Source organism: Tenrec ecaudatus, chromosome 2, assembly GCF_050624435.1.
Source record: "Tenrec ecaudatus isolate mTenEca1 chromosome 2, mTenEca1.hap1, whole genome shotgun sequence".
Lineage (NCBI taxonomy): Eukaryota > Metazoa > Chordata > Mammalia > Afrosoricida > Tenrecidae > Tenrec > Tenrec ecaudatus.
In genome coordinates this window covers 122,574,042-122,598,369 of record NC_134531.1, presented here as the reverse complement: position 1 = coordinate 122,598,369, position 24,328 = coordinate 122,574,042, and the positions used below count along the sequence as shown (strand labels likewise).

At 39.7% G+C, this 24,328-nt stretch overlaps 1 protein-coding gene across 3 annotated transcripts in view; it reads right to left on the bottom strand.

The window, feature by feature from the left end:
• The window catches only part of HSD17B4 (hydroxysteroid 17-beta dehydrogenase 4), a 104,434-nt gene that overhangs the window by 6,646 nt on the left and 73,460 nt on the right, over positions 1-24,328 (bottom strand). For 2 of the 3 annotated variants that reach the window (XM_075541426.1, XM_075541428.1), the window contains exons 20-24: positions 20,382-20,468; positions 13,604-13,690; positions 12,069-12,207; positions 7,957-8,082; positions 3,830-3,957 (exon numbers count right to left, since the gene is read on the bottom strand). In XM_075541426.1, the coding sequence (XP_075397541.1) occupies positions 3,830-3,957; positions 7,957-8,082; positions 12,069-12,207; positions 13,604-13,690; positions 20,382-20,468 (567 nt within the window). The remainder of the gene's footprint in view (positions 1-3,829; positions 3,958-7,956; positions 8,083-12,068; positions 12,208-13,603; positions 13,691-20,381; positions 20,469-24,328) is intronic. The other variant, XM_075541427.1, reaches the window with a different exon arrangement.

Sequence of the window (24,328 nt, the reverse complement as noted above, 5' to 3'; positions counted from 1 at the left end):
TGCCTCACAAAAATCAGACTTGCGTTGGCTTCTCCTTTGTACCTATATAATCAGAAGAGGTAGACGTGGCGCCTATGCCATTCCTGCAATTACATAGCTTGAATGCTTAATCTCTTCCCCAAAGTCATGCTTCCATTCAGGAGCAAAAACCACCCTTATACATTAAATAGGTCATCCCACCATTCAATGGCTTCTTCTCACACGCAATAAGCTCTAAATGCCTTGCCAAAATCTGTAAGAGCCTATGTGCCCAGCCCCTGTCCGTTTGGTTTGTGGAGGGCTGCAGTCTGCAACAGGAGGCCTACATCCATCCGACTTAAGTTCTTTCCTTGAGCCAGTAAGGTGGCTAAAACTTAGACAACTGGAAGAAACCCCAGGGTGAAGCAGCATTGTTCTCAGGCTGAATGTGTTTGAAAGTAGATTGTATCTCCTATGTGAACCCAGAGAAGGGTGGTTTTGCTCTCAGGCTTACACAGAGAATTGGTGAACTTGACTGACTATGCCCTGAAGATAGCCCATGCTATCTAGTTGGCTCCCCTATGGCTATGACTCAGAATGGTCCTAAGTCACATCTGACTACCATGTGGTTGCAGCTTCAATACCAGTTCTGTAAGCTTGCAATTGTGTGTGTGTGTGTGTGTGTGTGTGTGTGTGTGTGTGTTTCCCCCAATTCTGCAGAACTACTTTTGACAGTGAGTAATTGAACTACCACCAATCATGAGTCTATTATGGTTTCCTCTGTCTTTGATCATTTATCATTAGTCCCTGTGCCATGAGGTAGCACACTTGATTTCATGCTGACAGTTTCTTTATCCAGGAAGATTGTTTTTGGTTGTCTTTGTCCTATTTACTAAGGTTTAATAAAAGGGCCTTCCGGTGAAGTGATATTACTTGGTCTGGCTCTTCCAGCCATAATCTTTGTAAATTCCAACCAATGGCTAGGTAGGACTGTGCAAATAAGCAGCTGTGGTTGTTTCTGCTGTTAGGTGACCTCAAGTCCGTTCCAACTCACAGTGATCCCATGTACAAAGGGACTCTAATTCTGGGGCAGCTTATTTTGCCATTCTACTGGGTATAAGAGCGAGCCATCGCAGAAGTAAGAAGAGAACCCCTACAGCCAACAAGAACAAAGAGCCGCCAGCAGAGCACGTGTGCGATCCTGGCCTGAGGTGGCAGAGACAGCAGAGCCCACAACACTGAGAAGCAGGCGTCCCGCCCATGGGACTAGTAAAGCTGAGTGCCCCTGGGCAGGGCTGGCTTACAGTGGAGTGTCCTTTGGGCCTTTCTCGGTGCAAAAGGAGCTTTGTGACCCTTGCCCGAGCAGGGCAGAGGCTGGGGGACGAAGCTACCAACAGAGATGCAGAGTGCCATGGAAAGGACAGTCAGTGTCAGAACAAAGAAAGATGGCCATAGAGGCATACCTGACCTCTCATGGGAACCATCCTTGGGAAAATGTGGATTTGGAGTCTCCTTCCTCTGTAGCTAGTTGAAAGTGGTCAGATGTGGCCCCACATAATTTCTTCAGATCGCTGTAGAAAATATTTTAATCTAGAGTCCCTTTCCCCCTATGATAATCTCTTTCAGGTTCATTTTACTTGCTTTTCTGGCCTCTTCACTCTTACAGCCCTCCAATTAGCAAAGACCCTTGTCTTTGGCCTTTGTGTTAGTGGTTTCTTTAGCCTCATGGCTCATTTCTTCATTTTATTCAGGTCTCCATCAGGTGTTTTCCGACAATTCCATCTAAAATAGTTCTCAGACCAACACACTGTATGCCAGGGAGTGGCAAACCATGGCAAATACACCGGATCGAGGCTAACTGTTTGTACATAAAAGTTTCATTGGGACAACGAAGCTCGAGGGTCTCTGTGAGAACTGACTCAATAGCTGTGGGTTGGGTTTGGGCACAGCTGCTTTAATGCTACAGCATCGGAGCTGAGTGACACACAGGCATGTGGCCCCAGGCTCAGAACATTTACTGTTTGGCCCTTTAAAGAAGAGTTTGCCAAACAGTGCTCTAATCCATTCCTATCCCTTATTTTTCTTCAAACCTGAAATCTTATTTCTTTTTAATGCCACGGCCATAACCTTGGGGGCACTGTCCTGTTTATCTAAGACCTACAACAATTCTTCTATCAGACTGGGTACTAACCAAGTTCCTGGGAAGTGATTACTCAGCCCACACTATGGCAAGCACTCTGCTAAATTCTTGATAATAATTCTGATATAATTCTCAGAACAATCCTTTGGACTCATTACTATTATTACGTTCATTTAACAAATGAGGAAAAACTGGGGTTTAGTAGAAGAGCAACAAATCTAGAATTCAAACTCAGATTTTTATGATGCCTCAGACTTTATTTCTTCATCTCCTTTTTGCTTTATAATTATTTTTAAATTGGTCTTCTTATCCTGGAAAATAGGACATTCCCTTATTTATCCAAATTGCTTCTCTTGCCTATAAAGTTGCATAATTTTTCAAATAAGCACTGTGCTTTTATTGTTGGGGTCAAAAATCTCAAGCTGACTCTGACTCATAATGACCCTATTTGGGCAAAGTACAACTGGCCTGTCGGCTTCTGGGACTGTTAATCTTTATGGGAGTAGAAAACCTCATCTTTCTCCCAGGAAGCAGCTGGTGGTTTCAAACTGCTGACTTTGGGATCAGCAGTCCAACATGTAACCCACCACATCGCCAGGGGTCCCTGTTGTTAGAGTAGGCACTGGCATTTTGTAGCTTCAATTGATATCATAAATAAAAACATTTTTCAAATATATTTCCTAGTTGCTTTTGTTGCTAAGCAAAAGGTATTTTTTGACAATGCACAAGCAACTACTTATTTGAATTTCCTCATTCTGAGAAATAATCAGTTGATTTGATATTTTTAACTACCTAATCACATGATTTGAAAATACCAAAATCTCACCTCTTTTCTAATTGATTCATCAGTTTCTTTAAATTTTTAACTTCCTTGATTGACCAAAAGTTCCTGAACATTAGTAACTCCTAACTATTAGAGGATCTCTCCTCTTAATCACAATTTTCAACTGAAATGTCTCTAAATGCTTAATCATAAAGTAGGACACTGGCTTTAGGTTAAAATAATCCTTACTTTTTCGGTTTAGTGCAACTCCTTAATTAAATGTACAGAAATTAATGATGAATTTTATTCATTACACTTCATGGCACAAGCAGTCAGCGTGGATATGCAAAACCATCTAGTGGCCCTGTGAGAGAAAGGAAGACAACCGCATCTGGAAAGATCACAGCTACAAGTAGCTCTCCTCTGCAGCACAGCCGGCCACCGAGACTTGGAAGCCACCGATGTCATGGGTTTGGTTTCGTTTGTATACAGAAAAACCTTTTTAACCTTTTAGCTACTGGCAATCTTTAAAAACTCGAGATGTCGGTTTGGCACTGTCTTGCTGTATACTGGAGAATTTCACCTAAAAATTCCACTTTCAGCATCAGCTAAAACACCATTAAGTTTAGTAACATATTATCTGACACCAAGCACATCTTCTTCAAGGAGCCCTAGTATTACCACGGTTAAATTCTGAGCTGTTAATCAAGAGGCCACCAGCAGTTCCACGGGAGAAAGGCATGGCAGTCCACTTCCATAAAGGTTTATAGCCCTGGAAATACTTTGGGACAGTTCTACTCTGTACGTAGGGTCGCTATGAGCAGGAATTAATAGGGTTTGATTTATGTCTTCTTTGGCATTGTAAGGAAGATATCTCTCTTATAAATCAGAATTTGAGAGTCTGTTCAAAATGTGCAATTACCAAATAAACCATAAGGATGAATAAATGAACACTTAGAGAATATCACCTTTTGCGGGTCGAGCTTGCCCAGGACCACCTGCATGAAGTCCTCGTCTGAAATCACGATGGTTATGTCAGCAGAGCCTTTTGCAGGGCCTTGATACATTTGTCCAGAACCACTTTTTAGGTCAATAGCTATGAAAAATAGGAGGAAATCAATGTGAATCATTTTCCTTTCACAATACGAGGGTAAAATAGACCAAATAAACTATACAGAGAAAAAATTCCAGGTTAATGTGATACTTAACCTATAAATTATGCATAAATCATTCATTTAGAAAAATTTAGGTCTTTTATTTTTCAAAATGCCTTTTATAAAGAAGTTCTTCTAAAGTGTCAAAGCAATAATTTTTCCTGCATAAAAGTTTATAAAGAGCTATTTTAAATGAGAATCAGTGAAGAAAATGTAAGGACGTTAACATAAGGATGAAAATTCTAACTACAAAGAAAAAAGAAAAACAAAAACCCTAAGTTTTCAAAGCATTGCATGGGTAGCTGGGTTGGGAGAAGGAAATACATACCACCCTTTAAAGCAGTCGCTCCAAGGCGGCATCATAAACATAGCAAGACTATCAAAAGGGAGAGGAAACATTTCTAAATGGTTTATACAATTTATTTGTAAAATATGTTGTTTTATTTTAAGATGCCATCGAGTCAGTTCTGACTCACAGCAACCCCGTGTACAACAACAACAAACACTATGCACTCCTGTCCTCTCCTAATTGTTATGATGTGCCCATTGTAGCAGCCACCGTGTAAGTTCATCTCATGGAGGGCCTTTGCCTCCCTCCCTCTGGTTTGCCACCCCTCTGATTCCCAGCAGAATATCCTATTCACAGTACATGAGGCAAACTCTCTCCATCCTCGCCTCTAAGGAACACTCTGGTGGTACTTCTTCCCAGGCAGATTTGTTTGGTTTTTGCAGCTCATGGTTCTCCCAATATTTTTGCCAGTACCATATCAAATGAATTCATTCTTCTTCACTCTTTCTTAGTCAACTAAATATAGCATAGAATGAGTCAGTCACACCTTAGTTCTCAAAGTAACATCCTTGCTTTTCAACATTTTAAAGAGGTCTTATGTAGCAGATTTACCAAATGCAATGTGTCCTTTAATTTTCTGACTACTGTTTCCATGAGCCTTCATTGTGGATCCAAGCAAGAAGAAATCCTCAGCAACTTCAATCTTCTCTCAGTTTATCATGATGTTACTTATTAGTTCAGTTGTGAGTACTTGTGACTTCTTTACATAGAATAGTAATCCACAGTACAGGCAGCAACCCTTGATCTTCATCAGCAAGTGTTCAGTGTCTCTTCACTTTCAGCTAGCAAGGCTGTGTCATCTGCATATCACTGGCTGTTCATAAGCCTTCCTCCAATCCTGACACTGCATTCTTTTCATAAAAGCAAACTTCTCTGATGATTTGCTCACCAGACAGACTGAATGAGTGGTGAATGAATACAAACCCATGCACTATTCCCTTGTTCTGCTCACACAACTGCCTCTTGATCTATGTGCAAGTTCTGCATGAACACATTCCCACTCTTCTCAAGGGTATCCAGTGTTTACTATGGTACATACTGTTGAATGCCTTCACCTAGTCAATGAAACAAAGGTAAATATCGTTCTGGTATTCTCTACTTTCAGTCAAGATGCATCTAACATCAGCAATGATATCCCTTGTTCTACTTCCTCTTTTTAATCAGGCCTGAGGTTCTGGCACCTCCCTATCAACTGCAAATGTTGGATGACTCACCAAAATTTTGCTTGCAAAGACGATAGGGCCGGCCCCACCATGAGACACAATTTCTCTCTCTGACCCATAGCACTACGGGGGACAACACTGGAGACACAGTATGAGAATTGTGCCAGATCTCACCCCGCCACACGGGGGGAAACACTATGGGTGTACAACACACCAGCAAGGGAGCAAGCAACGAAGTCCCTGAGGATACCAAAAATAGACTTTTGGGGCCAGGGCATGGCACGCCATCAGACTCAACTGGAAAACACTCATAAAGGTCAACAGACAGAACTAGAACTATTTATAGGCTTTTTTTCTTTGCTGTAGGCTTTTGTTGCTGTTGTAGCTGCTTTGTTTTTTGTTTTCTTTTGTTATGTTTTGCTTTGTCTTGTTTTTGTGCTCATTATTGTCTCTGCAAGTCTATCTAGAGAAGATAGGCAGGATAAACAATCCAAAGGAGAAAAACAATGGTACCTACAGTTGGGGTGGGGGGACACAGGAAAGAGGGAGGTGGGGAAAAGGAAGGGGGGCAACAAACCCAGGGACAAGGGAGCAACAAATGATCTAAAATTGATGGCAAGGAAGGCATAGGAGGGGGAGGCACTTGATCAAGGGCAATTTTGCTGAGAGGAATTACTTAAAACCAAATGAAGGCCGAACATGATAGTGGGACAAGAGGACAGTAAAAGGAAAGAGAGGGATGAACTTGGAGGCAAAGAACATTTATAGAGGTTTAAATACAAACATGTACATATGTAAATACATTTATATATAACAATAGGGAAACAGATCTATGTACATATATTTATTTGTTTAGTAGTAAAGTAGCAGACGGACATTGGCCCTCCACTCAAGTCCTCCCTCAATGCAAGAACACTTTGTTCTATTAAACTGGCATTCTGGGATGCTCATCTTCCAGACACGATTGCTGAAGACAAAATGTGTGCATAAGCAAATGGGGTGAAGAAAGCGGATGGTACCCAGCTATCAAATGATTTAGTGGATGGGGTCTTAACGGCTTGAAGATAAACAAGCAGTCATCGAGCTGAGAACAACAAAGCCCACATGGAAGAAGCGCACCAGCCTGTGCAATCATGAGGTGTCGAAGAGATCAGGTATCAGGCATCAAAGACCCAAAACAAACAATCAAATCATATCGATGTGAATTAGCGGGGTTGTTGCAGAGTAGAGAACCAAAGCTCATCTGTAGGCAATTGGACATACCCTAACAGAAGGGTCATAAGGAGGAGATGAGCCAGTCAGGGTGCAGTACAGCATCAATGAAACATACAGCTTTCCTCTAGTTCTTTAATGCTTCCTCACCCTCTCCCCCACCCCCACTCACTGTCATGACCCCAAATCTCCTTATAAATCTGGCTAGACCAGAGCATATACACTGGTACAGACAAGAGCTCGCAACACAGGGAATCCAGGACAGATAAACCCCTTAGGACCAATAATGAGAGTAGTGATACCAGGAGGGTAAGGGGAAGGTGGGGTGGTGGGGAGAGAAAGGGGGAACTGATCACAATGATCAGCATATAATACGCCCCCAGGAAACACACAACAGAAAAGTGGGTGAAGGGAGACAGTGGTTGATGTAAGACATGACAAATATAATAATTTATATATAAATTATCAAGGGATCATGAGGGTGGAGGGAAGTGGGGGAATAAGCTGATACCAATGGCTTGAGGAGAAAGAATTTTTTTTTAAATGATGATGGCAACATACGTATAAATGTGCTTGACACATGGATGGATTATGGTAAGAGCTGTAAGAGGCCCCAATAAAATTACTGAAAAAGGGGGGGGGGATTTTAAAGGGAAAAAAAGTTTTGCTTGCTGTGATATTCGTGATATTGTTAGAGCATTCTGTTGGATCATGTTTCTTTGGAATAGGTACCTATAAGAATCTCTTCCAGTCAGTTGGCCAAGTAGTTGTCTTTTGTTATTTCTTGGCATAGACAAATGATTGCTTCTAGTGTTTGATCAGCTTGTTGCAGCTTTTTAATAGGTATTCCATCAATGCCCGGAGTCTTGGTTTTGGTTAAGGCTTTCAGTGCACCGTGGACTTCTTCCTTCAATACCATCGATTCTTGCTCACATACTACCATGTGGTTGAATGTCAACTGGTTCTTTTTCACACAGTGCCTCTGTCTTCTTTCCGTCGTCTTTTGATGCTTCCTGCATTGTTTAATATGTTGCCCATAGAATCTTTCACTATTGCAACTAAAAGCTCGAATTCGGTCTTTGGTCCTTCATTGTAAGATATGCTGGGTGTGGTCTTCTTTTTGGCTTTCTGATATCTTACTTTGTCTTCTCAGCTGCCCTTTGAGATTTTCTGTTCACCTCTTTGACTTCACCATTTCTTCCAGGTGCCTAGCTTACCGTGGGTAGGAGCGAGTCTGGGTCTTCTGATAGCCACACTGGTCTTCTCCTCTTCGCTCCTGCTTCCTTCAGTTATGTCGCATGGAAGCCCACATGTTCTTAAAGTCATTCCACAGATTGTCCTAACTGCATGGAGTAAGCAGTCAAATTAGCAGCTTTCTTCTTCGCAAACAGTTTCTGACAGAAGGACAAAAATAAATAAACAAACCTCACTGCCATCGAGTCAATTCTGACTCTACATGTCCCCCAACAGAATGTGGTATGCCGCTCATTTTCATAAATACCAAATAACTGAGCTGCTGGAAAAACTACTGAAATGTTACTTTCAATGTTTCACATAGAACATCCGTACAACTTCACTCGTAGTTAAGGAGTCCTAGTGGCACAGTAGTTAAGCACTCAGCTGCCAATGGAATGGTCAGCAGTTAGACCCCACCAGCCACTCAAGGGAACAAGATACGTCAGCTTGGCCAAGTAATCTGCATCTATTAAGACGGTGGTTCTCAACCTTCCTAGTGCGTGACCCTTTAATACAGTTCCTCATGTTGTGGTGACCCCCAACCATAAAATTATTTCGTTGCTACTTCATAGCTATAATTTTGCTACTATTATGAATTGGGCAACCCCTGTGAAAGGGTCATTCAATCCCCAAAGAGGTCGCAACTCACAGGTTGAGAACCGCTGAATTAAGATCAAGAGACTTGGATATAAGCTTCCGGGGGCAGTTCTACTCTTCCTTATTGGGCCTCTGTAAGTAGGAAGCAAGAACACAGCTATAGGTACTGGTATGCCAAAGTGAATTTGGCAAGTTTTAATGTACTCATATAGGATGACACTAGGAAGGCCAATTCCAGTCTTCTCTGACTTGAGCACATATTTCTTCTCAAATGTCCTTTGGATCTTTGAAATTTGTATCTCAAATTAAGAATTAGAACCATCACCCTAATGTACTTTATATCTAAAGTGAGAAACCCCAGAGAGTAATCTGGCTCAACTACCAGAGCACCGGCACCATTCCAGAAGCTAGCAGATTATAATGATCAAACTGTATCCTTAAGATTGAATAGATTTTGATCTTAAAAGAAAGCTAGTTTCCTGATCTGTAGAAATCCTTCCATATTCTGGTAAATTTCTAAGATCTAAAACAGATGCCATCTAACAATCAAAGAATATCTTCATCTATTTATCACATAATACATAATGGATAACTGTATTTAAACCAGGTGTGTAGACTTAGTTCTACACAATTACTTACTGTTCATATATTTTTAAAAATTAAAACCCATTTTATTATTTCATAAGCAATATTCGTACAAAAATACATTTGTATAATCTTGCTATCTACTAAATATAAATTCTACTTGTGTTCCTACAGCAAAAAAGATTACAAATATGTCAAAAGAAATTAAATTACCATTTAGGAGCAAAATGACAAAATTACTTATCCTAAGGAAAATAAAACAGATTTTTGTTAAGCATCATTGTGTCATTAGCCATGAAATAAATGTTTTTGTAAAAAAGTTTAAGTGGAATGGATATCTTAAAACTATTGGATACATTCAAACAACAAATAGGCTCTCTGAAAACAGGATTATATTTGTGCCTAGAGTTGCAACAAAATGCATATTTAACACCCGTGAGCTGTATTCTCAGATGTTCACTTTGTTTATATACAAATGGAAACAGTGACATCATTATGCCATAAGGCAAGCATGAACAGCAAATTATTTTCTTGGGCCAACAATGATTCTCCTTTCATCTTCTTCTGGAGTGCCATGAAGCAGAGTGGCAAAGCTAGAGCTCTCTGTATAGTTTCCAATTCTCTGACTGTGCATTTCCCCCTATATGCTCAATCCTAAAATCTTGTGCAGAGCTCATTTTGCTGTACTTCTGGCACCACAAACCACGCTGCTCTCCCATGCTTCTCACTTCTAACAATAAAGTCAACATCTTCAGCCACGTGGGCCCCAAATCTTGTTTCCTCACATAAGCAGTAGCCAAGCAAGTTAATTCTCACGCAATAAGTCCTTTCCTTCCCAAACCACAGCCTCTACAGTTATTCTGAACAGGACTGCCTGAAATGCTGTCCTGCTGCACATAAAATGTGCCCTCTGAGAAGCAGGAGGAGCTGGCACTTCATTACCAGCAAGAGCCAGGAGTGGAGTGCATCTTCTCGACCAGAAATCTCTATGCTGTGACCCTCCCGGATCTACGCGGCAACTACGCTATCTGATAGGCAGCAACAGCAGCAGAATCAGGACTCAGCATATGAAACAGTGGTTGATTTCCCAGCCGCAAAACAAGAAAAGCTGAGTGCTTTGGGGAAGGAGGCTTGCTTGTAGAATGAGGAGCTTCTGGGCACTTAAGTGGGAAGCTGGGCTTTCTGACCCATGGAAGTGGACCGAACTCCTTGGGCCTGAGACTTCCTAGAATGCAGTATCCTGTGGGTGCTTAATTCAGGGAATTGAGTTTGCTGACCCATGGAATTTAAGCTGAACACTTTCGCGTTGTAGCTTACAGCAGAGTGATACTCCCCTTTGGGCATTAATTAATAGACTCGAAAGAAATTTGTAACATATCCTGATAAGCAACTGTACGCTGAATATTTCCCACATGCACTACATCCTGTCAAATTCCTTAATGAAACCTTTAATTAGGAATATTGCTTGAATTCTTTGTAGCCATTGCCATGGATATTAGAACCTAGAGATGATGTAAAGAATAGCAATATGACAACACATCTATAATATAAAAATTAAAGAAATGATGGTCATAAGCCATAGTGGAAAGAGTTTGGGAGTTCTTCAAAAAGTTAAATATAAAATTACAATATGATCCAGTAAATCCACTCCTAGGTAAATACACAAAAGAATGAAAAGTAGGCACTCAATCAGATACTTGTACACTCAAGTTCACGGCAGCATTATTCACAACAGTGACAAGTGGAAACAGCCTGAGAGTCCATCAGCAGCATATAGGTAGATAGACAAAATGAGGGATGCACAAACAGTGGAACATTATTCAGTCATAAAGAAAAGTGAAGTACCTACAACATGGATATAGCTTGAGAAAATTACAGTACATGAAATTAGTCACACAAAGGAAAAATATAGTACAGCCTATTTATATGAAATATATAATATGCAAATATGTAAAAATAAGAAGGGGAGTAGGGAGGATTGCTTAAGGGGTGGCAGGCTTCTGATGAGGATAATGAAAACAGGTGGAAACAGAGTGAAGCTCGTTGTACAACCTGGAAGAATGTAATTAATGTCAGTGAAATGAATATACAAACTGGTTGAAATGGCAAATATTTTACTTCACTACAATAAAAAATTTTAGTGATGACAGCACTAATAGCACCTTTCATGATTCAAAAAATGCTAAGCTCTCCTTGTTACAAGCACTCGTTTATCAATTTACAATTGAGTGACGAAGAAACAAGAGCACGAATGTGCTCTCCTCACTACGCTCCTCTGTCCCAGAACAGCATCACAGTCACGGGAAAGGGCCACACATTGTTCGGCCATGACAGACAGAGGCGCCCAGCAGATCTGGCTGGTTAGTGAATCAAGAAAAGCACTCTAGTCCAAGCAAAATAAGAAGAAAATTCTCTAATCTGGAAAAACTTTTCATTTTGCCATTCCCAATATTATCTAAGAAATTAAAATTTGACATTGTAATCTAACATGCTGAAGCATAGACTAGTTTGTACTATGAATAAGGATATAAGTTACACAAACATTTACAAAAGACTTGACAGGATTCTTGCCACCACCACCCCCTGCTGACACCACCCCCACACATACATAATGATCTTTTTTTCTTTCTGCACAAAAATATTCAAAAGTACTAAAAATGTTTAAAAGTCATTTTGTATATTACAGCGAAATATTTAAAGCTGATATTTTCTTTCTTTCTTTTTTTCAATTCTTGGTTTCTAAAAAGCCTGGATGCTCTGAAAACCAACCAGTTTCCTAGGAGAACAACTTTCCTAAGAAAGTAGACTGTATCGTTCTGTAGCAGATGGGCCTTAATTATAACCAGGATAATTTACCTCCATTTACTAAAGCGTTACCTTAGACTACTATAGAATCAGAGATGCGACTTACTCCATTTAGCTGCAACCTTTCCATTTTTTGTGATATGCCACTCAAATGCCCCATTTACTGTCTTTACCACCTCATGCCCAACATCCTTAAGGCGGCGACCAATTTCCTCAAACACAAAGGTACTCTGAAGCTCTCCACCCTAGCAAAACAAGAGAAGTTCATGATAAAGTTCTGTCGAAAGGAATCAAAGGGAAAACAATTTAAAAATACAATACAGGTCATTTTAAAGCAATGACCTGCACCTAAATAGGACAGCCAAACTAGTTCGCTAGTTCGCCACAACTTCTAACTAGACTTTGTTCACACACTCCTTACATATTTACATATAATTATCCAGAACCACAACCCCCCTAATAAAAAGATTATACTTTCATTAGAATTCAGAAACAATATTTTAAAAGTTAACTAGGAATTGGATGTCCTATGTCTCAGTATCTTCAGCAGGAAAATATTAGACAAGCCAAATTCGTAAGTCTCATTTCTCTTTTACGAAATAGGCTTAAATTATATAAAGCCTAAATTTCCTTTTTAAGCCTAAGCAGTCATATGGATTCTTAACTTCAGATTTTTCTAAAAGGGCTTTAATTTTCGGAAAATTGTATCAAAATATGACAAGTCAATTAAAGGTCACGTGGATACAAAGAATGCAAATAGATTTTATCAAGAGTTCCAGATTACTAACAGATAATACAAATGCTTTCATCATAATACGTGGTATTGCTTTTACACTTGGCTGCTAACACAATAGCCAGTAATTCAGACCCACCAGTCAGTTTTAGATGGTGAGATGTAACAGTATATTTTCATAAAGATTTGCAATCTACCCCCTACTAATGAATTTGGCCTGGGTTTTTATTGCTTTTTCAGTTGTACAAATATTTATGTAAGTCTTTAAATCAAGAAAAAGGCTCAGGACACTTACCATTTTACCTTTTTTTCAAAATACTGTTTGCTTAAAATTATCATTAAACAAACGATACAATTGCTCTTATGCTAACTTAATAGTAACACACTGATTGATAAATACTGATTAGTCTAGGGCCATACCACTTTCGATGGACGTGATCTCATCTAACATTAAGTTATTTTCTCTTGAAAGAGACCAAAATTATTTTATCTCTAAGTATCTCAAAATACCCTCAACAAGGAATAAAATGTCCAACTTAAAAATGTATCTGAGTTCGAAATTTTTAAATTGAGGTCTACAGAAAAACTTCAAGGGGTCTAACAGCTCCTTAAAATTGCACACAACTTTTATGTGGTTGGTATATAGGCATTTTTATGAGAGAGGTTCCATCACTTTCATTGGAATACTAAGGAGTCAAGTGACCTTCCCCCCACCCAAAATTTTTTTAATTCCTAATGTTACTAAGGTATGTCTTTTCTTCCAAATACTTGAAATCCTTGTTGTTTAGCTCAAGAATTAACTAATCTTCATTGCTCTTAACTTTTTCAAGTAATGTGGAAAGTTTCAAAGTGATGTAACAAATTCATAAATTAAGAAAATTAGTTGCATACCAGCTTTTTTAACCTACCTCAGAGAGTGTCTTAGCTGAAACATCAGATGTTGGCACCAAATCAATGTATGCATTTGATATGACAATGTCTCCAGTTTCCCGGATCTTATAAGGGCACAAGAAAAAGAGGACAAAGGGGGGGGGGGGGGGAGAAAAGGTCATGGTGATGATTCCAAAGGAAATTTAATATAAAGTTGTTGCTTTTTAAATTTATAATCTGCCTCTAGGTAAAGGAAAAAATACAAATTAAATAACTAGTAGATGAAGTAAATTTCAAAATGAAATATGAATGACTACTGATTTAAACAATACTTATGACTCAGCCTCTATTTCCACATATTCTCACTAAATGATTCTGTGTGGGGTTTGGCCATTGATATTCTTAGACTTTTCTTTTAAGCACAAGTATATCTAAAAGGCAGCCAGGATGAGCACTGCTAACCACTTATAAGTAGCTGAAGGCATGTCATAATATCGACTTCATGTAGATAGTATAAGTCTATCTGTGCTACCCACATATAATAAAACTGACCGGGAACAGGCCATCGTCGCCTTATTAAAGTAGTAATTCTAGTTCTTATTTCAAATAAGAAGTATACATAGCATAAATTAAATTATTTTAATGCCCATTTATCAGAATAGTAGTTACACAAACAAACTCTAATTCCCAACCTTTCATCTAAAACATTCCAATATCTATTCTTCTTTAGAAAATATGGTATTTCTACAAATGGGTAGGATTAATTTCTAAGAACTAAGGTAGTATATTTATTAAAACTTCCATTTTAAGACTCAAGAAAGATCATTCTCCCTTAACTACTTCCATCATACTTTAGAAATTAAAATTATCTTTTAAATAATTTCTCACTTTATCTCAAATTATATATAGTAGAAAGAAATAATTTATGAACAAAATGCACTTCACTAAGCTACTTTCTCATAACCAAGCCAAGACTGGGCTTTTTATTCCTGTAAGCAGTCAACCGTCCCAGAAACCCATAGGAGAGTGAGTCACTATGAGTCAGCTCGGACTCAATGGCAGTGAATAGGTTAACCAAGCCAACCATTTGGGAACATTGGTTTAAAATGTTTAAAGTTTCCGCATACACAGCAGGAAGGAAAAAAGGGAAAGAGGAAGTAGGACTGAAAGGAAGTAAGCAAAAGACAAGGAATGAGGGAGTCATGTCCAACTAACAGAATAAGGATACTGCTAATCAATGGGGCAAATATATTGAAAAGAAAAGAAGGTAAGCCTAGAATGTGACAAACGGGCAGGAATGTGTTATATTTAGATGTCATACCAGTTCTCTTTCTTTTAATGTTGTATCAATAGGAATGATGTACTATTCACTAGTGCCATTCTAGGAAAATATGAATATATGTTGCAATATACTCAAATTCCTTACACTCTCAGAGTTCAAAATTTTGTCTGAAAACTTATACTTACTCATATGAAATTGATGACAGTGAGTTGATTTTTTTACCTTCATATAAAATTATTAGACTATAAAAGGGCTCCAGAATATGTGGCACAAATATTAACTGCAAGAGGATTTCAGAGAAGTCAGGGTGCACATGAGCATGAGAATGGTTGGTAGGAGGGGTAGTAATAAGGAATTGCCACAAGGAAGGTAGAGCTTGAGCTGACGCCTGACAGGAGAACAGAAGGGATGTGAAAAATAATAAATGTGTGTGCATAAATTAAGGGGAAAATGCAAGAAACAGGTATTAGAAGTGAGGCAACCATTTAAGAAGAATTTTGTAGATTTACCTATTTGTGAAAGAAAATATGACATAGTATAAAGCTCTGGGGAGGCCGTGGTGGAGCAATGACTATGCCTTGGACTACTACTGCAAGGTCAGCAGTTCAAAACCACTACAAGCTGCTCTTGCAGGAGAAAGATGGGGTTTTCTACTCCCATAAAGAATTACAATCTCAGAAATTTACAAGGGAAGTTGTGTCCTGCCCTAAAGAGTCTCAGTTAGTCAGAATCAACTGATGGCAATGAGTTTGATTTGAAAAAGCTCTGGTGTCAGGCTATCTCCATTCCACCACTTCTTTGAGACCATGAGCAAGTTATGTAGGAGATCTAAACCCAGACTAGTCGTAGACCTGGTCCCATAGTGGGCACACAGTAGGCTGCTCACAATAAGGTGAGCAATGGAAGAAATATGAGGCTTTCTACATTAGAAGGAGGCTTGGAACCCACTGTAGCAGTTCTTTCTACCCAGCCCTACAAAGTCTGAGTCAAAGGCATTCAGAGAGACACTTAGACTTCCTTATCTTTAAATGTAGAATTGTTATGCATATGCAAGATGTTAGAGCCTGATTGCTAAAGAGCCTGGGTAGTGCTGTGGATTCTGTGTTGGGCAGTTCAAACACAAGATCTTGTTTCAAAGTTGTTCTGCCAGAGAAAGATTGGTCTGTCGGCTCCTACAGAGATGTACAGTCTTGGAAACTGTACACAGGGACACTCTGAGTCTGAGTCGAGACAATGGCAGTGGGTTTGAGTTTATGATTGTTGTCAATGCTATTTAAACTGCTCAAAACACACTAACTAGGAACGACAAAATGACAATACACACAGCCACCCAGTCATTGCTGACTCACAGTGACCCCTGTGGGTTTCTGAGACTGCAACTATTCCCAGAGTAGAAAGCCCAGTCTCTCACAAAGCTGCCAGCAATGTCACCCAGATGACGATGTTGATATTGGCCCAACACATAACCACTATACCACGGGGGTTCACAAAATAATCACAGAAGAGTCACAAGGAAGCGACAAGCCAGTCAGGGTGCAGTACAGCACTGACGAAACATACAACTTTCCTCTAGTTCATTAATGCTTCCTCCCCACCACTATCATGATCCCAATTCTACCTTACAATTCCGGCTAGATCAGAGTATGTACACTGGTACAGACAAGAGTTCAAAACACAGGGAATCTAGAACAGATAAACTTCTCAGGACCAATAATTAGAGCAGCGATACCAGAGGGGGAAGGGGAAGGGAAAGGTGGGGGGAGATAGGGGGGGCTAATCACAATGATCGACATATAACCCCCTCCCAGGGCAACAAACAGAAAAGCGGGTGAAGGGAGACAGCAGTCGGTGTAAGACTTGAAAAAAATAATAATTTATAAATTATCAAGGATTCATGAGGGAGGGTCGGGAGGCGGGGGGAGGAATGAGCTCAGGTAGAAAGAAAATGTTTTGAAAATGTTGATGACAACATATGTACAAATGTGCTTGATACAATAGATGGATGGATGGATTGTGATAAGAACTGTAAGAGCCCTAATAAATTATTTAATTTTAATAAACTAAATGTTAACTTCAAAAAATAAACACCCCCCAAAAAAAATTGTTAAACATAAACCTTAAAAACAGAGCAGAGATGACTACATATTCTTGTATTTTATTTGGACATGAATTGCAGGCACTGTGTGTCAATCGATCGTGTCGAGGGTCTTCCCCTTTTTCACTGACCCTTTGCTTTACCAAGCATTTCTTCTCCAAGGACTGGTCCTCCGGATAACAGATCCAACACACAGGAGACAAAGCCTTGCCATCCTCACTGCTAAGGAGCATTCTAACTGTATTTCTTCCATGACTTATTTGTTTGTTCTTTTGGCTATCCATGGTGTATGTTCAATTCTCTTCATTAATACCACAATTCATATGTGTTCATTCTTCAGTCTTCCTTACTCATTGTCCAGGTTTTCTATGGGTATGAGAAGACTGAAAATTCCATGGTTTGCTTTAGGCACACCTAAATCCTCCAAGTGACATACTTACTCCTTAAGACTTTAAAGAAGGTCTTTTATAATACATTTGTCATGAAATACATTGTTTAGTTGCTTGACTACCGTTTCCATAGTGGCCCAAATGAAATTAAATCCATGACAACTTCAATACTTTCTTCATTTATTATGATTTTCTTAGTTCAGTTATGAGAATTTTCTTTTCTTTTCATTGAGATGCAATCTATAAGTGGGTAAAGTCCTCCTCCCTTTCAGCAAGCAAGGTTACGTCACTTACACATCACAGGGTAGCTAATGAGCCTCTCTCCAACCCTCATTTTGTCAGCCAGGAAGGCCTGCCTGATGGTTTCCTGATTCTGCTATCTTTGCGGCCACTGTTTCTCTGACAGTCTTTCACCATTGCAGCTCCAATATTACATCTTGCTGTCTCCCAGGTCCAGGAGGTACACAGGCTACGGATCCCAGCTCTAAAGAAGGCACTCTGTCCCTCATCTCTTCTTCTTGGTGGTGGTAAGGGACTCCCTCCTTCTGGCCTATGGGATGGCTTATTTTAAGCCTAAAATGATGGCAAAATCAACCAATCCTCCCATATTTTGCATGGTCAAGTCCACTAACCCAAGTATTTAGATTACTTACCAAACTACTGTTGCCATGTTAGCCATAGGCAGGTGGTTCAAAGCCACTAGCCTTTCCACAGAAGAAAGATCAGGCTGTCTGCTCCCCTAAAGATCAATAAAGCATCAGAAATCCTATATAGGATCACTATGAGGAGATCAGAATTGATTTGATGGTAGTGAGTTTGGTTTACATTTTGAGATCTGTATTAGAGCCTAAATTCTGAGCATGCCATTTACAAAAGTTTATGGATGACAATGAAAGCCGAAAAATCCTCTGCAGAGTCCCCATGAGGGTTAAGCCTCCACTGACTTCCTTCTGACCAGTGATCAGGATGTAAATAGTCTTGCCCTTAGACAAAGTGCATTGGAAAGTGAGTACCTCCACTCCCTCAGCGCAGCCAGTCCAGGGAGGGCAGTCTCCCTTAGGGGCTTGCCGAGGTCCCCTTGATGAAGATCACCTTAGGGGTGGGAGGTTGCATAGTCATGAGTTATGCTCTAGCAGTCTTGCCTTGAATGCTTTGATCAGAAGGCCCTGAACTAATTTTCCCTTTAAACTTCTCTATCTTAACAAACCTTTGGACACCATTAAGACCACATGCCAATGCTTTTTACATCAGGATGCAATGTCATTGTTTTGTTTCATACTTAATAAATGTTCTACTTGACTTATGTTGGAGATTTCAGGTCTCTTTTATACCCTAAAACAGGTCTAATCCCCTTGGTGGGCCATAAGTACTTTCTTTGGATAGTTTCACCCAAACATTTGGAGGGAGTTACAAGACCACAGCTTAAAAACCCATAGTTAAGTGATCCATTACACCACGCTCTTGGCCTCTTCTAATGACTATCTTGGCCTAAGAGTGTAAGTCAAATAGTATTACTATTAGGGTTCCAGTTCATACATATATGGATTCACTCCAAATAAGGCATGTTTAAACTTATCTCTGCAATCAGTGGATGATTTACACAAGCTTTCTCAGTAACACACTTGTCTCAGTCTCATCAGGGTGCCTTAAAGACATAAAATGTGCTTCTGAAGGTCTGCTGGCCCAGGTAATTCAAAGCAGAAATGTCATCTCAGAGGACTATTACAATTTTGCTTTGTTTTGGTTTGTGGATTTTTGGTTTCGGGAGTGAGGGAGCAGCTCTCCATAGAGGCAATCTTAATAGTCTAGAACAGGGGTCCCAAAACTTTTAAAACAGGGGGCCAGTACAGTGTCCCTCAGACCCATTGGAGGGCTGGACTATAGTTAAAAAAAACTATGAACAAATTCCTATGCATACTACACATATCTTATTTTGAAGTTAAAAAACAAAACAGGGCAAAAACATCCAGTGGGCCAGATAAATGTCCTCGGTGGGCCGCATGTGGCCCATGGGCCGTAGTTTAAGGACGCCTGGTCTAGAAAAATATGGAATGACCTTGGAACTTATTAGGAAGCAATTTTAAGCATACTGAAATTGCATTAGTGGAAAAAAAAAGACCAGCATCACAATTTAAATGCATTGATTCTTCTTGGTATCCATTATTTAATATCCAACTTTCACATGCATATGAGGCATTCATATCAGGCACATCTTGGTCCTCAATGTAACATCCTTGCTTTTCAACTCTAAAGAAGTCCTGTGCAGATTTACCCAATAATGCATCATTTGATCTCCTGACTGCTAGTTCTATGAGCCTTGATTGTGGATCGAAGGAAGAAAAAATCCTTGCCAACTTCAACCTTTTCTCCATTTATCATGATGTTATCTATTGGACCAGTGTGAGTACTTTGGTCTTGTTTACACTGAGTTGTAATCCATACTAAAAACTGCATTCCTTGATCTTTATCAGCAAGTGCTTTAAGGCCCTCTCAAGTTAAGCAAACAAGGGGTGCATTTTCTGCATATCCCAGGTTGTTAATAAGACTTATTTTGATCCTGATGTCACATTCTTCTTCACATAATCCAACTTCTCTGATGATTTGCCCAGTCTACAGAAAAGTCTGGTGAGAAGTTATGCTAGCATTTGAAATACCAATAACATAGCTTCCAGCATCATAGCTACACACAAGCCAGTCACAGTACAACAAACTGAAGCAAGTGGTAGAAAAGATTTTAATCCCCTTTCAACTCATGGATGGCTGATCATATTAGATCACATCACAAGAGAGGTTTGAATTATTAAATAGCTACTAAATCAGTTAGAAGTATGGCTTACCCAGGTAGACACCTATGTTGGGGAGAGCACACAATTTAATCCACAACACATTTCAATTCTTTTATTAATCAAATAACCACTGATAATTTTTTTAAGTCTAGGTTTTATTTCATATTCAGAGTACTGACTTAAGAAATGATAGCATATAGCAAAATTATGTAATGAGGTGAAAAGGGTAACAGAGCAAAGTATCTCTTACGCTATTAATCATACCTTAGTTTGAAAATGAATTCTGTTTCCTTCCTTCCACATCTCAGTTTGCACAGTTTGACCTGGATATACTGGTTTTGCAAAACGTACCTTTAAAATAAAATGAGAGTTTGGGTTCAAAATATTATAAAGTAAAACATCTCTAAAGGGGAAGGAGAGATGGTAGGGAGAGAAAGCAGTAACAGGGGGGAAACAACATATAAATTTAAATGAATTTTAAGTCATACAACAAAAGAAACATAGACCAATCTTGTGTTATTCTCATAAATGTTATGTTTGAGCCCATTGTTGCAGTCAGTATTTTATTCCATATCACAGAAGGTCTTCTTTTTCAATGACTAAGAATAATATATTTTTCCATGGACTGCTCTATCCTAATAACATATCCAAAGTATAATATCATACTATGTTATCACTTCCAAGGAGCATTCTTGTTAGACTATTTCCAAAATAGATTTATTTGTTCAGGTAGTTCACAGTATTTTCAACATTCTGTGCCAACATAATTCAAATGCATTCTTCCTTACTCACTGTCCAACTTTCCCATTCAAATGAGGTTGCTGAATACACTACGGCTTGGGTGAGGTGCACCTTCAGCCTCAAATTCAGATCCATGCTCTTCAACACTTTTAAACAGGTCTTGTGCAATACAAGTGCCCAACGCAATACATCACTTGATTTCTTAATTATTGAATCTTTAAGCACTGACTATAGACCTAAGTAAAATTATATCCTTGATAGCTTCATTTTTTTCTCCATTTATATTATGTTGCTGTACTTGTGAAGATTTTTGGTATTCTTTACATTGAGTTGCAAGCCCATACTGAAGTAGTCTTGGCTTTTCAACAAGTGTTTCAATCCTCCCCCCTTTCAGCATGCAAGTTCATGTCACTTACCCATTACAGGTTATTAATAAGCCTTCCTAAATTCTGATGTCATGTGCTTTTTCATAATGTCTAGTTTCTCGGATTATCTGTTCAGCATAAATGCCGAATAATTTTTATAATCATTTCATTGGGGGCACATACAAATCTGATCACAATCCATACATACATCAATTGTGTAAAGCACATTTGTGCATTCATTGCCCTCATCATTCTCAAAACACCTGCTCTCCACTTACGCCCTTGGCATCAGCTCTTCATTTTTTCCCTCCCCCTCCCTCATGAACCCTTGATAATTTATAAATTATTTTGTCATATCTTGCATTGTCCAACATCTCCCTTCACCCATTTTCCTATTGTCCATCCCCCAGGGAGGAGGTTATATGTAGCTCCTTGTAATCGGTTCTCCCTTTCAACCTCATCTTCCCTCCACCCTGCTGGTATCACTACCCTCACCACTGGTCCCAAAGGATCATCTGTCCTGGATTCCCTGTGTTTCCAGTTCCTATCTGTACCAGTGTACATCCTCTGGGCTAGCAAGATTTGTAAGGTATAATTGGGATCATTATAGTGGGGAGGGGGTAAAGGAGGGGAGAGAAAGCATTTAGGAACTAGAGGAAAGTTATGTGTTTCATCGTTGCTACACTGTCCGCTGACTGGCTTATTTGCTCCCCACTACCCTTCTGTAAGGAGATGTCCAGTTGCCTATAGATGGGTCTTAGGTCCCAATCTGCACTCCCTATCATTCACAATGATTTGATAGGACATTTTGTTCTTTGATGCCTGATACCTGATCCCTTTAACGCCTCATGATCACACAGACTGGTGTGCTTCTTCCATGTGGGCTTTGATACTTCTCACCTAGATGACCACTTGTTTATCTTAAAGCCTTTAAGACCCCAGATGCTATATCTTTTGATAGCCTGGCACCATTAGCTTTCTTCACCACATTTGCTTACGCACCCATTTGTCTTCAGCGATCATATTAGTAAGGCGAGCACACAATATGATTTTGGTTCTTTGATGCCTGATAACTAATCCCTTCGGCAACTTGTGATTATTACAGGCTGGTGTGTTTCTTCTACGTGGGCTTTGTTGCTTCTCAGCTAGATGGCCGCTTGTTTACCTTCAAGCCTTTAAGACCCTAGATGCTATATCTTTTGATAGCTGGGCACCATCAGCTTTCTTCACATTTGCTTATGCATTCGCTTTCTCTTAAACGATTGTGTAGAGAATGTGAACATCATAGAATACCAGTTTAATAGAACAAAGTATTCTTTTTTTTTAAGCCGAGTTTTTCGGCCATTTTTAATGCAGTTTTTTAAAAACATTTTATTAGGGGCTCATACAACTCTTATCACAATCCATGCATATACATACATCAATTGTATAAAGCACATCTGTACATTCTTTGCCCTAATCATTTTCTTTTTTTCCCTTTTCCTTTTTTTACATTTTATTAGGGGCTCATACAACTCTTATCACAATCCACACATATACATACATCAATTGTATAAAGCACATCCGCACATTCTTTGCCCTATTCACTCTCAAAGCATTTGCTCTCCACTTAAGCCCTCTGCATCAGGTCCTTTTTTTTTTCCCCTCCCTCCGAACAAAGTATTCTTGCATTGAGAGAGTACTTAAGTGGAGACCCTATGTCCATCTGCTACCTTAATACTAAACCTATAAATATATGCACATAGATCTATTTTCCCATCCTCATATAAATATTTACATATATTCATGCCTTTATTTAGACCTCTACATATGCCCTTTGCCTCCTAGCTCTTTCCTCTATTTCCTTTTACTTTCCTCTTGTCCCACTATCATGCTCAGCCTTCATTTGGGTTTCAGTAATTCCTTTGGTTACATTACCCTTGCTCAGGCCCTACCAGGCCTCCTACACCATCCTCATCACCGATTTGGATCACTTGTTCCCTTGTCCTTGGGTTTGTTAACACCACTTCCTTTCACCCCACCTGCCCCTCTCCCATGTCCCCCTAGAACCATCAATCCCCTTGTTTTCTCCTTCAGATTGTTCATCCAGCCTATCTTTTTCAGGCAGACCTGCAGAGATAATAACATGCACAAAAACAAGACAAAGCAAAACAAAGCAACAAAAGAAAACAAAACAACAAAAAGTCAAATGAAAAAATACAACAACAAAGAAAGGCCTGTAGTTAGTTCAAGGACTGTTTTTTGCCCTTTAGGAGTGTTTTCCAGTCAAGTCTGATGGGGTGCCAAGCCCTGGCCCCAAAGTCTATTTTGGGTATTCCGTGGAGACTTCATTGCTCTGCTCCCCTTGCTGTTCTGTGTTCCATGCCCTTAGTGTTTTGCCTCGGTGTGCTGGGATCAGATTAGGCTCAATTTCCACACAGTGTCTCCAGTATTGTCCCTCTAGGGCTATGGGTCAGTGAGGGATGTCCTGTCTCATAGTGGGGCCAGCCATATGGTCTTCTCTATGGATTTGTTCTCGGAGTGAGAATATCATCCTCAAGGCTTGGTGAACCAAGATGTGCTCCACTCTCTCTTCCTCCCCTTCATTTGCTCCCTTGTGCTCTAATCAGACATGTCCCTCTCCCTAAGCTACAGCTTCAATGCTGTCCTCTGAAATAAATTTTTCTGGGGGTAGAGGCAGGTATCCATATAGATGGGATTGGGACTGGCCCCTCAGACCTCTGGTTCCCTACTCCATGCTGGTATGTTGCATTCACATCTTGGAGCACCGGGTTGAAGTCTGAACCCTCTTTCCCTGTGGAGATATAACCCTGCTCTTGCATGGGTTAGTGCCCTGTTACCCCGCTACCCATTTCTTTTCTATTTTCCCCCCTCCTTTTTAGTTGGCTACCATATGTATCCCTGGATTTGGTCTGGCCCCTGCCATACTACTTGGTTGTTACCCCAGGAATGTTTGTATACAGTAGCTTTTTCTCTATGCCCCTTTTGCATTTTTTTTTAAAGCTTACCTCAGCAGACTCATGCTGTACTTGTCATTTTGTGCTTGGCTTACTTTGCTTAGCATGATTTCCTCCAGTTCTTCCCACACAGCGATGCGCTTCATAC